The 12,841-nt window shown below is 35.7% G+C and overlaps 1 protein-coding gene and 1 long non-coding RNA gene across 8 annotated transcripts in view; one reads left to right on the plus strand and one right to left on the minus strand.

The window, feature by feature from the left end:
- The window catches only part of PIK3CA (phosphatidylinositol-4,5-bisphosphate 3-kinase catalytic subunit alpha), a 44,930-nt gene that overhangs the window by 8,087 nt on the left and 24,002 nt on the right, over positions 1–12,841 (minus strand). For 3 of the 5 annotated variants that reach the window (XM_026061062.1, XM_026061055.1, XM_026061081.1), the window contains exons 8-17: positions 11,365–11,517; positions 11,122–11,256; positions 6,805–6,929; positions 6,337–6,418; positions 5,660–5,824; positions 4,947–5,050; positions 3,447–3,618; positions 2,991–3,097; positions 2,423–2,544; positions 1,656–1,734 (exon numbers count right to left, since the gene is read on the minus strand). In XM_026061062.1, the coding sequence (XP_025916847.1) occupies positions 1,656–1,734; positions 2,423–2,544; positions 2,991–3,097; positions 3,447–3,618; positions 4,947–5,050; positions 5,660–5,824; positions 6,337–6,418; positions 6,805–6,929; positions 11,122–11,256; positions 11,365–11,517 (1,244 nt within the window). The remainder of the gene's footprint in view (positions 1–1,655; positions 1,735–2,422; positions 2,545–2,990; positions 3,098–3,446; positions 3,619–4,946; positions 5,051–5,659; positions 5,825–6,336; positions 6,419–6,804; positions 6,930–11,121; positions 11,257–11,364; positions 11,518–12,841) is intronic. The other 2 variants (XM_026061074.1, XM_026061069.1) reach the window with 2 other exon arrangements.
- Positions 2,556–12,841, plus strand: part of LOC112963767 — a 28,909-nt gene continuing 18,623 nt past the window's right edge. For 2 of the 3 annotated variants that reach the window (XR_003252709.1, XR_003252707.1), the window contains exons 1-3: positions 2,556–2,720; positions 3,617–3,732; positions 6,523–6,760. This is a non-coding gene — a long non-coding RNA (uncharacterized LOC112963767). Of the gene's footprint in view, positions 2,721–3,068; positions 3,151–3,616; positions 3,733–6,522; positions 6,761–12,841 lie in introns of those variants that run through there. The other variant, XR_003252712.1, reaches the window with a different exon arrangement.

Consider the following 12,841-nt stretch of genomic DNA (forward strand, 5'->3'; position numbering starts at 1 on the left):
AGTTGTCTGTGATACCAAGGTAGAAAAACCTATTGAGGCTTTGTATTAGACCTAAGAATCTATGGAACATCAGCGCAGTGAGTAACTCGTGGCAGGGCCAATTGCTAATGTTGCCATGGACATGGTCTTCTCCACCTTGGTGTAACAACAGTTAATTTTCAAGTGCTAAAAGTACATTTATATCTACCTACCATTACATTTTGGGATAAAGGTCTGATTTGGAGGTCAAAGAAAAACAGTGAACACAGTCTGTGTTCTTAAGGATGTAGCATCAACTTTGGACTGTTAGCAAACAGACTTTCTGTACCCTAACAAGAGCCCACCGAGACAGACAGTTCAGTGGCCTTAGCAAAGAGAGATTGCTAGTGGGAAGAGGCACAATTTCTAGATCTTCATTTTCTTTTTTCCACTGTTAATCTGTAGGTTGCTCCAGATTCAGATTCTCCCAGCTGCCTCATCTGCATGCTCATTTCAGTTTAGCAGAGGGACAGCTGGGAGATGGTACTTTTTGTTTACTTTTTGTTTTTCATTAATCAGCCTGTCACTTACACCATACCTATTCAGCTTCTTTTCTCAATATCCATGCTGCCTCTTTAAAAACAATGGTGGCCAGAGGTAAGAGAGGATGTAATTTTGCAGATTAGAACAGCTGGCTGTTTTTCAAGACAGAGGGGCGCTGTGCAATCTGACTCTGCAAACCATGTTCTTGGACAAAGCCAGAATTATGCCACTCATCACAATATTAGAGATGAAGCAGTCACTCAGATGCAGAAGAGATGATGCAGGCCAGTGGGGCCTTTGGTCTAGATGATCAGGGGATGAGAACTGTTGGGTGCACTGTAGAACATGCCTGGTTCCACAGTGCAGAGGCAGCTTTGTTACCCCACCTCCTCCTCCAAAAAAAATGACCGTACAGCAAACACATTTGGAAGCATCACCTAGTCAGCCTCAGTCTTCCAAAAGTGGACTAGTTTATACTGAATGGTATTCAGCAGCAGCTGCTATATCCACAGACTATTTTGAGGTGGAGAAACTTCATGCATATCAGACTGGATAGTGCCTACTTTGCTTACTGAAACGAAGATCCCAACTACAAGGGCATCTTTCTACAAACCTGAAGATCTCTCACCAGTCCTAAAACTTTAACTGAGGGCACAGCTAGTTTACAAGAAGGAGATAGTAAAAGAACTAAAGTACAATGGATGAAGCTTGCTTAAGTTTACAGGGTTTATTAGAGACAACAGGGCATGAAAGAGCTGTATGTTTAAGATGGGCCTCAGGACAAGAGGGAGCAGAATTATGCTAGGCACCGCTCAACAGCAGGGTTGTGAGTGTAGTGATATGTCCGAAGCAAATCCTAGAGATATGGTCAGCAGCTGATAGAGTGGCTACTAAGTGTTAGCTCTTGTAGCCATTCCTGGTATACAGATCCCCACGTTATATGACTTGAATGACACTGAAGTGTTTTTCAAATAGGACCTTCACTTTACAGAAACCAGGAGTTTTGCTATCTGAAGGTTCTAAAAATTGCTTTAATGTGTACAAACATACCTATTTGTTGCATTACATTTATTATCCTTGGGAGAACAGAAGTAATCTCTAGTAACAAAACAATGCAAAAAACGTTAAGAACAGCATTACTTTAAAATGCTTACCGAAGATCAAGACCCTGATTTTGCCAGATGTTTTCCATAATTCTAATTATCTGAAGTGTCAGCATGTCCTGACGTAAGTCTAGAATAGTCAAATACAAAGAGATTGCAAGTTTCATAACATCAGAACAATAACACTTTGTAACATCATATTTTATTTCCTCCCCACAAGGTACTTCTAAAGAAAACGAGGCTTGCCTAATTTAGTGTAGGTTTTGTTCTCTCAACAAATAAGAAAGAAAAACAGCTTTTAAATAGTTGAGAATGAATATAAATTTGTAGTAGTGTTTTTGAGGTTGTTTAAAAATATATACTAAAAACATGACAGTGGAATTGTCATGTCAACCAGCTATATTATTATACAACTCCAGTATCTTGAAGATATTTTCGTATATGGAAAAAAAGTATTAAAAAATATCATGTCCCAGCTCCATAAACTGATCTTACAAAAAAATTAGGCAAGTGAAAATTTACATACTTTTCATATGAAAAATAGCATATGGAAAACAGATTTTAAAAAGGTAAAAAAAGCCAACAAAACCCACAAAACCCATCTTGGAACATACACAATTTCTACATGCCTTTGAGACAAATATTTATTTGTTCATGCTTAATTTCTCTGGAAAATAAAATCACTTTGCTCAGATGATTTTTTAAAATTTCTTCAATAAATGTATTTCATATGTTCAGAAAAAATACTAGACAGTAAGATAGGAAAATAAGTGTTGAAAGAAACATGCAGCATTTGGAATACACTTCTTTTTCCTTACCATCTCCATTTTTAAAGATTATCTCGTTGTTCTGAAATAACAATTCAGACATAATATCTGGGTTTTCCCAGTTCAACCACAGGGGCCTTTTTGCAGATGACATTATCCTGCACTCCTCAAGCCTACCAAAAGAGATAAGATTTGTATGAAATAAGCATAATTTCATTCTCATACCATGTTTCTGTAATAGGACTATATTCTCCCTGTTTCCTTCCAACTCTTTGAACTAGTATCAAATTACGGATGCACGAGTAACCCGCAATCGAGAGCTTTTATTTTCAACCTGAAATTTAAAATGGTAAGTGCAACGCTACTCATTTGCTAAACCCAATAGAAGACCTGGCTTAAATTTTCCTTTGGCACTGTGGGTTCTTTACAAATGGAAAAAGGACTACAGTTCATGTCACCTTACAGAAAAACAGTATTGCTCTCTAGTCTGTTAAGGCATTACACTGAAACTGCTTCACTCTTTACAAATTAATCTGCTACAAATTTTATTCAGTTAACTTTGAATGTACTGACAGTATTTACTTAAATATCTGAACAAATTTCAAAAAGATGACCATACCGAAGATTTCCCAGTTGATGAGCAGGATTAAGAGGAGAGATAAAGCCTTGTAAAGCATCCATAAAATCTGGTCGCCTCATTTGTTCAACAAGAAACTTCATTTGCACCTGATAAATAATCACATTCAGGTTTTGAGAACACTGGTTACATGCAAGTGAAGGTAAGTATTAGATTTCAGCTTTGGTTAAAGCACGGTTTTGTGCAGTGCCAACATAAGCAACTCCACTTAGCCACATATTACTCAAATTGAAACCATTAACTTTAGTTCTATTGCCTTAAGTAGACAACGGCAGTGCACACAGAAAATGTTACAGCTTCTAAGATATCATACTAAGATAACATACTATCTACTGAAGAGAACAGTATTCGTACTGCTCTAGTTAACCAAATAAAACAGTTTTGGTAATTCCTACTACTCAAGAGCAACAGTTTTGGTATGTGGACAGCTTATAATACCTTCTGGGTCTCATCTTTTTTTTCCTGCTTGAGAATATCTGTGAGGTTAATCAACTTCTCCATAGCCTCCACCTGCCTGCTCAGATGCTTTAGGTACATTCCACACGCTCGACAATAGGACTCCAGAAGTAAACCAAACCTCTGACTTACAGTTTTATTGTGCATTTCAGACCTACACAGAGAGGAAGAACAGTTATAGCTTAAAGACAAGACCACTTACAGGTGCCAGAATGAAGCTATACCTGTAACCTCTTTCTGAAGGTTGCTTATGGGTCCTTCTTCTCACGTAAGTAACTCATGTTGACTTCCTGCAACTCACCTTATTTTAACTGGACTAACCAGGCTTCAGGCTTCTAACACTTCAGGCTTCCAACTCATTCAGTACAGTTCGCAGGCTTTTTTCCTTCTACTGCCCATCCCATTCCTTCTTGCTTCATCCTGTCCTTCTCTACTACTGTGCTTCTCAGAGACTCCATACTTGGCCTCAAGCTTTCAGTTCAAGCTCAAGGTTTCTTGCTGAGAGCAAGGCTCAATTCTCTCATTTTATCCTTTTCTCATTCAGCTAATCCCAGTCTGTGGTCCCTTTAGCTTCCTTGTTCTTACCTACTTCAAGTCTTTCTACAGTCAAGTTCATCCCCTCATGCACGTTAATCAGGTAGCTTCTTCTATTACCCTTGACAAGTACCAACAAAAGTAGAAAACTGAAAACACAACATAGATTCTTTGCTTCCATTTCTGTGCCTGACCACACCTCAGCTTAGAGCAGCATTTTTAGATGAGACTAGATACAATCCAATAAGGTGGAGGCTGATTTATGCTCAGCCTTGTCAACACCAGGAACTTTAAAAAGCCAAGTTATACTTGGTAAGGAAGGAACCATGACATATTATACCTATCAAGCTCTATTAAGTCTTTAATAAGCATGTATGAACTGTAATTTTTCAAATGCTTATCACCTGGACAAATTGGGTGGCTTTCTGTAGGCCTCAGCTGTTTGCAAAGCATTAAGGTGATAGAGCCTTCTACAGAGAAGTCTGCAGAGATGGGCATTTTTTTAAACATGTATTTTCCAATAGTTTTTTGGCTTAATTTCAGAAACAGCTGAAATTTTGGCAATAATTTTCTAAAAAAGACTGGTGGGAGACCTGGCATAAAAAATAAAGTCCAAACAGCAGTAATTTGTCAAAGATATAAATAGCTAACAACACAGGAAGCTTCTAGGTATCTTAGTTGGACTCCCTGCTTTTAGCATAATCACCATTACAGAAAAATCCAAGGTACAAGGTTAATTATCTCTTATTATTATTATTTTTTGCAACTGCAAGGGGTGCCTTGTACTACCAAACTATGCATTCAAACTCTTAAAAGAAAGTTTGTTTTATATTGCTTAAGGGGTAATATTTTCAGAAAAAGGGATATTTAATATTTCAAGCTTTTATAGCAATTTATCATTTACAGCTTATAGGAATCCCACCACCACTTAAAAGACATTAAGCTTACTTTAAATGCCAAAAGAAGAAGTGTCCTATCCTTTGATTGGTCAGTGCCTTCTTGAGTAAAAATCTCACAAGTTGATTATCTAAATACTGTTCATATTTCAGAACCTAGTCAAGGATAAAGAGAAATAATAATAAAAAAAACAGCCACAGATGTTATTGTTTCTATGAACAATATACAGATTAAGACAATTAAATAAAATACAACTTATGTTTTAAACAGAATTTTCTAATCCAGAATGACCAACTTTGGTATTTTAATATTTACATGTGTTAGGATTTGAACAATATCTGCTAACAGAGTGCATAGGTTGCTTGTGTTTCAGAAACTTAGCATCTGATGCTTCCTTTACTGATACCAAGTATTTTAGCCTCAACTTGCTCAAAGTTTTAAAAAGATGCTTCTGCTCATATTCTGCTATACGTTAGGACAGCTGGAATAGCTGCTGTTCCAGTTAGTAGAGCAGTTCCGCATCTCTGCAGAATTTTAGCATTTCTGGTATCTACAACAAAAACCACAGAACTACAAAACTGAACTGAACTCGGTTGCATCGTTCAGAGCTCCTCCTGCTATATTATCTGTAGTGCAAGTACGTTTTGCAGATACTTTTCATGACCTCTTTTTCATTACATCTTGGCTTTTACTTTATTTTCTAAACCTCTGTTGTTATCAGATATATCTAAGACATCAAATTTACTGAAGTATGTTAAGATTACCTGTACTAGCTGGATTAAGTATTGTGAAAGTTTGTCATCTGTCAAGTACTTCTCTAGACACCGAACTGCAAAGGCTCGCACCATTGGATCTGGATAATTACAGTCCAAAAGCTCCATTGCTTGCTCTGGCTTGATTGGAGGCCAGTCTTTTACCAAACAGTACATCTGTAGACAAGAAAGTTCAGGCACGTGTCATACGCTTACATTGATTAGGAATAAGCTGTAATACAGACCCATTAAAAGGTATCACCAGACACAGAAACTGCTTCTGAGTAGAAGCAGCTTTCTTCCCAGTCCCCTCTAAAACAACTTGGTATTAGCTGCAAGTTGACTTTGTTATTTTATCCACTATAAAAAGAATAAAAACAAAACCTCACATTTAATTGTAATTGACTAATCAGCAATACAATAAGGATTCAAGTAATACCACCAAGAGAAAAATGTGAGACTCAGACTGAGCTTAAGAACAAGAACTAAAGATCTTCTCTGGATCAGACACAAAAGATTTCATACAAAAACAGACTGATAAGCCAGTTACAGTGGCAACTTGAATCATCTAAATTATCAGTCAACATATCATACACACATAATTTATCCTTAAGTTCCAAAAGTTTTCTTTAAAATAATGTATTTTAAAGCTTCTTCAAACTTAAAACTTCTTTAGTGCTGTGTGTTACCTGGGCTACTTCATCTCTGGAATTCCATTTAACAGATAAAAGCAATTTGGGTAGAATTTCTGGGGTATTTACACAATAGTGTCTGTAAAAGAGAAGGAAAGTTTAGATGTACAAACTGTCATTTTGCTTTGATAGCTACCTACTACATCCGTTCAGTCTTGCATCTTTTTCTTCCTTTGTCTGCAGAGTCCCATTAAAATCATAAGGTGGTACATGGATACATGTAGGAAAGTAAGACTACAGCAACGGGGAAAACGTAAATTACTTCAACAACTTGTCTCCATGGGCTTGTGAACTAACTCATACAATACTGCATGCTTCAAGTGCCTTTTCTAAAGCACTAACCCCAACAGTAGAGAACAAACAAAAGGAAGCAGAACTCAAGACAATCATGACAAATTTGGAGTGAAGTTTCACTGTGATGGTAAGGTTTATTTTTATTTTTTATTTTTTATTTTTTTTAAATACCTGTGGCTCCAAAGAAAGTCCTTCTCTTGCTCAGTGATTTCAGACAGAGGATCTCGGGTACATATAGCTCGCAGTTGCTCCTTGTCGCTTTCTCTTAATTCATTATCTCTAGCTATTCTGTTACTCTGTAGAGAGAAAGAGGTACATTAGCCTCCACACATTGCATTCTATTGTCATACAACCTACATGAAGTAATATATTTTAACATCATAGCAACATTTATAGCCTATGTCATGCAGTGTTATCTTGCTATTTCCTCTGTACATGTGAGGACTTGCAATATTAAAAAAAGAAAAAGAGAGATGAAAGACTATTTTATAGGGATTTGATTTCTACTACCACTTTTAGTCACTACTGGGACAAGAAGAGATATATTTCAACTGAATCAGCTGTGTGGAGAAATAGCAGCAGTTGACATCTAATGAATAACAACACCTAGCATAGCACAAAGTGAAACAGGTTACTTCTGTCTCCAGTTTTGACATTGCTGAGATTTGCTGAAAGGGGTGAAAAAGGGTCAGAACTGGTAAAGCGGAGTATGAGGGGGAAAAGGTAGGTGAGTGAAAGGTAGAAAACTGCAGGAAAGCTTAAACACAGATGAAGACTGGAAAACATTACCCAGAATTAGCTTAAGATATTCCCCCAAAAGCACAGCCAAGGGAACTGGTACACCCTGCAATTAAATTTATCTTAGACTTCATTTATTAGAAGCAGCTTAAACCTATGGCAGAGATTAAAACTAAATCTACTTGATTTTTCATAGCCTGTGTGCCAAGTTCAGTTTTTCTCCTATAACTTCCATCTCTGAGTTCATGTGTTTGTTTTACAAAGCAACATATTAAATGATGCAATTTCTAGTGTTTCAACTACAGAACCAATAGACACTGCAAAAAAACAGGAATCTTAAAGAATCTGTATTATTCCTTTTAATACAACTGTAATAAACAAGTTTGATGCTTAAGATGAAGCTGTGTAAAAGATTTTACTTGGGTTGGACAATGTTTTCAAAATGAACTCACATTTTGACATCTTTATGATACAGAAGAAAATGAATGGTTCAAAATGCTTAAACTGTAAAACTTCAGGGACTGGGAAATCATACTGGGAGAATTACCATAGCACTTGTTCTTCTACTCTTTCCCTAGACAATTTTTACTTAGTACATTAAACAAGATACTAGGCAAAAAATGAACCGAGCTTTGCCTAGCAGTTTTGTTGATGGAAAATTTCAACTGGTTCAAGTAATACTTTGGAACAGAAATATCCATACATCTTTGATAGAAGGAGTTTTTCCAGTATGTCTAGAGTTCAAAAAAAAATTTTTTTTGGAGAAAGGAACAACCCAAAATTTCCAGGTAGGGGATCAAGGCACCCTTTAGAAGGTGAATTGGTGTTATTTCTAAGAATGCACATAAATGTAAAAACAGTTGACAGATGACACCACATGATATATATTTAAGACTGAAAGTATTCTACTTTAACTGGAAGAACTATGCATTCACACAATGGGTTCACTACTATTATGTGGGACAAGAATATTCTGGCCTTCAAGCTTACATCTCCCAAAATTAAGTTATGAATCTACCCATTGGAAGGATTTTCAATATCTCGCCCTGATAGTATTGTGATATCTTAGTGCACCAACAGGTTTTTGATTACTGTTCTGAAGCACACAGACTGGACTTAAGTGGGGGAAAATTCTTCAGGACTACTCATTATGCAGGCATAGGAAAAATTCTAGAATATGTTCCTAAATGTTATGGTAATGGACACAATGCAAAAAATAATGCCAAAGTCAGTATGGCAGGAAGTTAATAGATAAATGACTTATAATCACTCTACTCCTGATATAAGATTAAATAGTTAATATTGAACAAGTGATAAATTGTACATATTTATCTTCATTCTGAAAGAGTCATCCTAAATAGTAAGTGAAAGTCAAAAAAGTATAAAAATTACCTGCATAGAGGATCATAAAGATCATAGTTTATGTGAAGCCCACTAGGAAAATGCATTTATTCTGTTGTGTTCAACATGAAAAAACTGAAATTCTATGAATTGTGGGACAGTAAATTAGATCTAATATTTCAAAATTCTTCTTTCATATTTGAAATATTTATGGATCTATAAACAATCTCTTATAAGTATGTATTAATTGATTTTTTAATGCAGTGTAATGTATTTCAAGGTGAAATGGAAAATATAGTTATGGTGTTTGTATCATAATGAAAATATTTAAGTAGAAATCATACTTCAGTGACTGCCTCAATGATTTTGACTATTTTGGACAAGCGTTTTTTCCTCTTTCAAATATGGCAGTTGTTACACAGTAATCTAGTATCTGATTTTGGATGTGTAACACATTGTCTTCTATCTCCCTAAATATAGTTAATGTAACAAACAGCCATAAATTCACACAGTACTTGAATATAGAAAGTTTGGCTCCAGACCTGAAGATACCACACATTAAAAGAAGATAATAAAGGGAACAAATACAATAGTAAGAGATCACCAGTGATACGAAGACTTACTAAGCATTTAATGAAAAATGACTTAAGAGAGGATGAGTTGTAAGAGGATGTTTGGCAGACAACATGGAGGGCTGAAAGAAAAACAGTATGAATAAGGAGAAAGAGAACAAAGCAGTGATATCCAGTTTCTCTGTTTCCCTGCCAACTTAGTAATTGATGCAAATACGCTTTCTCCACATTTAACCACCATGACCTCCTTCTACAGTATGGTGAAGATTACCACAAAAAAGGAACGGCAATACTTTGAGACTTTATTTTTTTATTTATTTTTTTAATTCAAAGTGTAAGTTGATCATTACTTTGCCACTGAAGTCAGAGCTTATTCTCCTCACCATTTTCTATTTTTGACTACAGATAGAACAAAACAACAAGTGTATATAAGTCTAGGTAGTGAGGGAGCTACTTTACCCCCCAAAAACCAAAACCACCCCCAAAAAACAAAAAAAACCCCAACCCCCCACAACTTTAGTTCTCAGCCTGAGACAGTCAGGATAAGTTTACCAATACTCAGACAGACCCCCTAATCATTTATCTGCATATCTGTTCCACTCCTATTTGAAAACTTCATCTGCATTTGTGATTACAGGTCTTCAAAAAAGCAGTACAAACTGCGCACTGCACCATTTTTTACTATATATTCTGATGTGTACCTCTCCTCTGCTTCCTCAAACTTAACTCAGTAATAGTTTTCTTACTTTGCTTTTGTTCTCCATTCCAAACCACAGATAATACTGTTGCACTCTTCTTTTACTGTTTTTTTTTTCCTCCACACCTACAGTACCAGCAAACTATAGTATCTCTCTTTTTATACTACCTTAGAAGTCTATCCTGTATTTACAAAACTAAATTGTCAGACACTCTGATACAAGACCAACAGAAGCTCTGGGTTCGCTACAAGTTGCTCAGTACCTCAAGAACAAAGGCATATCTGGTCAAAAACTGATATTACACTCATAAACACAAGAAAATCTCTTACAAACTTGCAATTACAGTGCTACTTAAGAGCACATATTTATAATTAGTCAACTCAAAAATTAAGGTGTGTTCAGTTCTTCTTTGAGGCCGATATTCAAAAGATTGCTTTTCAATGCCTTCAACTCTCTGCTGTCCAGTTCCAATGAACAAAGATCTAGCTTTGAGTTTTCAAATGGTTTATGTTCTCATCTGAGTTACAGCAGTGTGCCAAGAAACCAGCTGCCCTTAAAAACTTGTTACGAGCCTTGCAGCACTCCTCAGCCACAATATCTACCATAAGCAGATACCTGACTGTGATGGACTTCCCTTAGAGTATCGAGAAAAAAATAGAAAAAAAAACCCCTGTCTTTAGTTCTTTACAGTACTTATGGACCTAACTAGTCAGTAAAAAGTAGACCAGCAAGTAAAAAGTTACAAGCACATTTAGGTTACACAAGAAAGCCTACCTACAAACATCAAACTGCAACTACAAAAACCAGTATCATTGAAGGAGAATCACAACTTTTGCGAAGTTCAAGCAAATACATCTGAATTAATTTAATTATGCCAAAAAGTCCCTAACAGTTTGCATGGTAAGACAGTTCTCTTTAATGTGCTTTGGTTGACCAGTGAAACATTAATACATTTTATTGGTACTATAAAGGAAAGAGAACATAGTACTCACTTTGCTAAACAGCAGACAAAAATTTGATTTCTTCTATTACAATAAATCAGGATACATGAAAAAGTTTTCTTTATTACTAACAGACTTTAAAAAATGAAAATACTTTCAAATTTTAGTAGTTAATCTTGGAAAGTGAGTTTGCCTTACCAGCCCCGCATAGCTGTAGTTAAACCCTAGTTCACGTGATATAGTCCAATTGGCGTGTTCTTCAATCACTGTCATATCTGGAAACTTTACAGGATTGCTAAACCAATCAAATTCCAGCTCTAAACATGGAGTTTCCTATGTAAAGGAAATTTACATTACTTTTTCTGTGGAATGATACAATTCAGAATATAGCATATTTTGAATAGGAACTCCTAAGGAAGAAGCTTGCATGCAAGTATTTACCTTATTTGGATTTGATCCAGTAACACCAATAGGATTCAACAAATCCTCCAGCCCATGAGGTACTGCCCAAAGATTCAAAGCCATTTTCCCAGATACAAGAGTGTCTGTGTAATCAAACATGTTTATATTTCCCCAAGCCAATGGACAGTGTTCCTTAAAGAGATTAAACGATCATATCTCAGTTTCACCCATTAATTATAGCACAGTAGTACAATTTCAAATAAGAAGCAGATTAAAGATTTTAAAAAACGTAAATATATATTCATGGTAGTTCAAAGTTCTATCTGGTAGAGAGATAAATCAGACTCTTGATTTGGTAAATTAAACAGCTGCTGTTTTCCCTACATTTAAACTCTAGCTAATAAAAAACAAGCCAGTCTAACCATAAAATTAAAGTGACAGGTGTGTTCTGAATGAACTCTTGCTACTTTTTCAAGCAGTCTTGGGATGGGGAGGGAAGAAGCAGCAATTGGATTCAGGAAAACAGCACAGTAAATAATCTTGCTATTATTAATACCACATCAGTTGATCAATTTAAGTTGGCAAAGAGAGCAAATAATTAGAGAAGTAGGGTTATATCAGAAGTTCTGTTGGGTTCCTTTTGGTAACACTTGTTTAGGTCCACTTTTCTGTGATACTTCACATATCAAATATACCTTAACATATTGGAATTTACTGTTCTAAGGCATCTGAAGCTGTGAAACTCAATCTCTGATATTAAACTCCTTCTGGTGAGCCAGGAGAACTAATACTTTTATGCAAGAGTGAGTTATTAGATTCCCAGATTAGCAGAAAACAGTATTGTGGAAGTTATACCATATTTTTCTCTTCAACTCTTCTTCTCATTCACTGTTACCACATCACCTAACCTCTGTGCCACCATGTGTTATGCCAGTCATTTTGCAGAATGATATCAAAACACTTACAAATATCTGCTAGCATTTTCACCATGCCCAAGTAACTCAAGATTTGTAAATTTATTGCTGCAAAACCTGGTTATAGACAAAAACTAGATAGTATGTATTACACACAAACCCAGAATTTAAACATGCTGGTGGCTAAAATTAAGCTTTACATTTAGATACTTAAAATAACTGTTTGGGAACTTGCCTCAAATGTTGAAGCAGCACAAATTCTGCTTACTTTAAAAGCAACTCTAAATCTGAGTATAAATATTGTTCTTTTTTAAATCAATAGGTAAGTAACTTTTGGTTTTAGGAACTTAAATTCACACTTCAAGAGACTTAACTTTGATCATTTTGTCCAGCGATATAGTACAGACATGATTTAGTGTTGAACAGGTAAGGTTTTTTCAATGCTTTTTAATTTCTGACCACAAAAAAATGGTAGTCAGAACAGTATAAAAGAAAAAAAAAATCACTACTTTAATCAGATCTAAATCAAACATGTCACTAAGACCCATTTCTAGGACAGCGTTTACCAACTATCTTCCCAAACTTGACTTAAGTAGTTTTGC

Source organism: Apteryx rowi, unplaced genomic scaffold (genome assembly GCF_003343035.1).
Source record: "Apteryx rowi isolate R43461 unplaced genomic scaffold, aptRow1 scaffold_10, whole genome shotgun sequence".
Classification (NCBI taxonomy): Eukaryota; Metazoa; Chordata; class Aves; order Apterygiformes; family Apterygidae; genus Apteryx; species Apteryx rowi.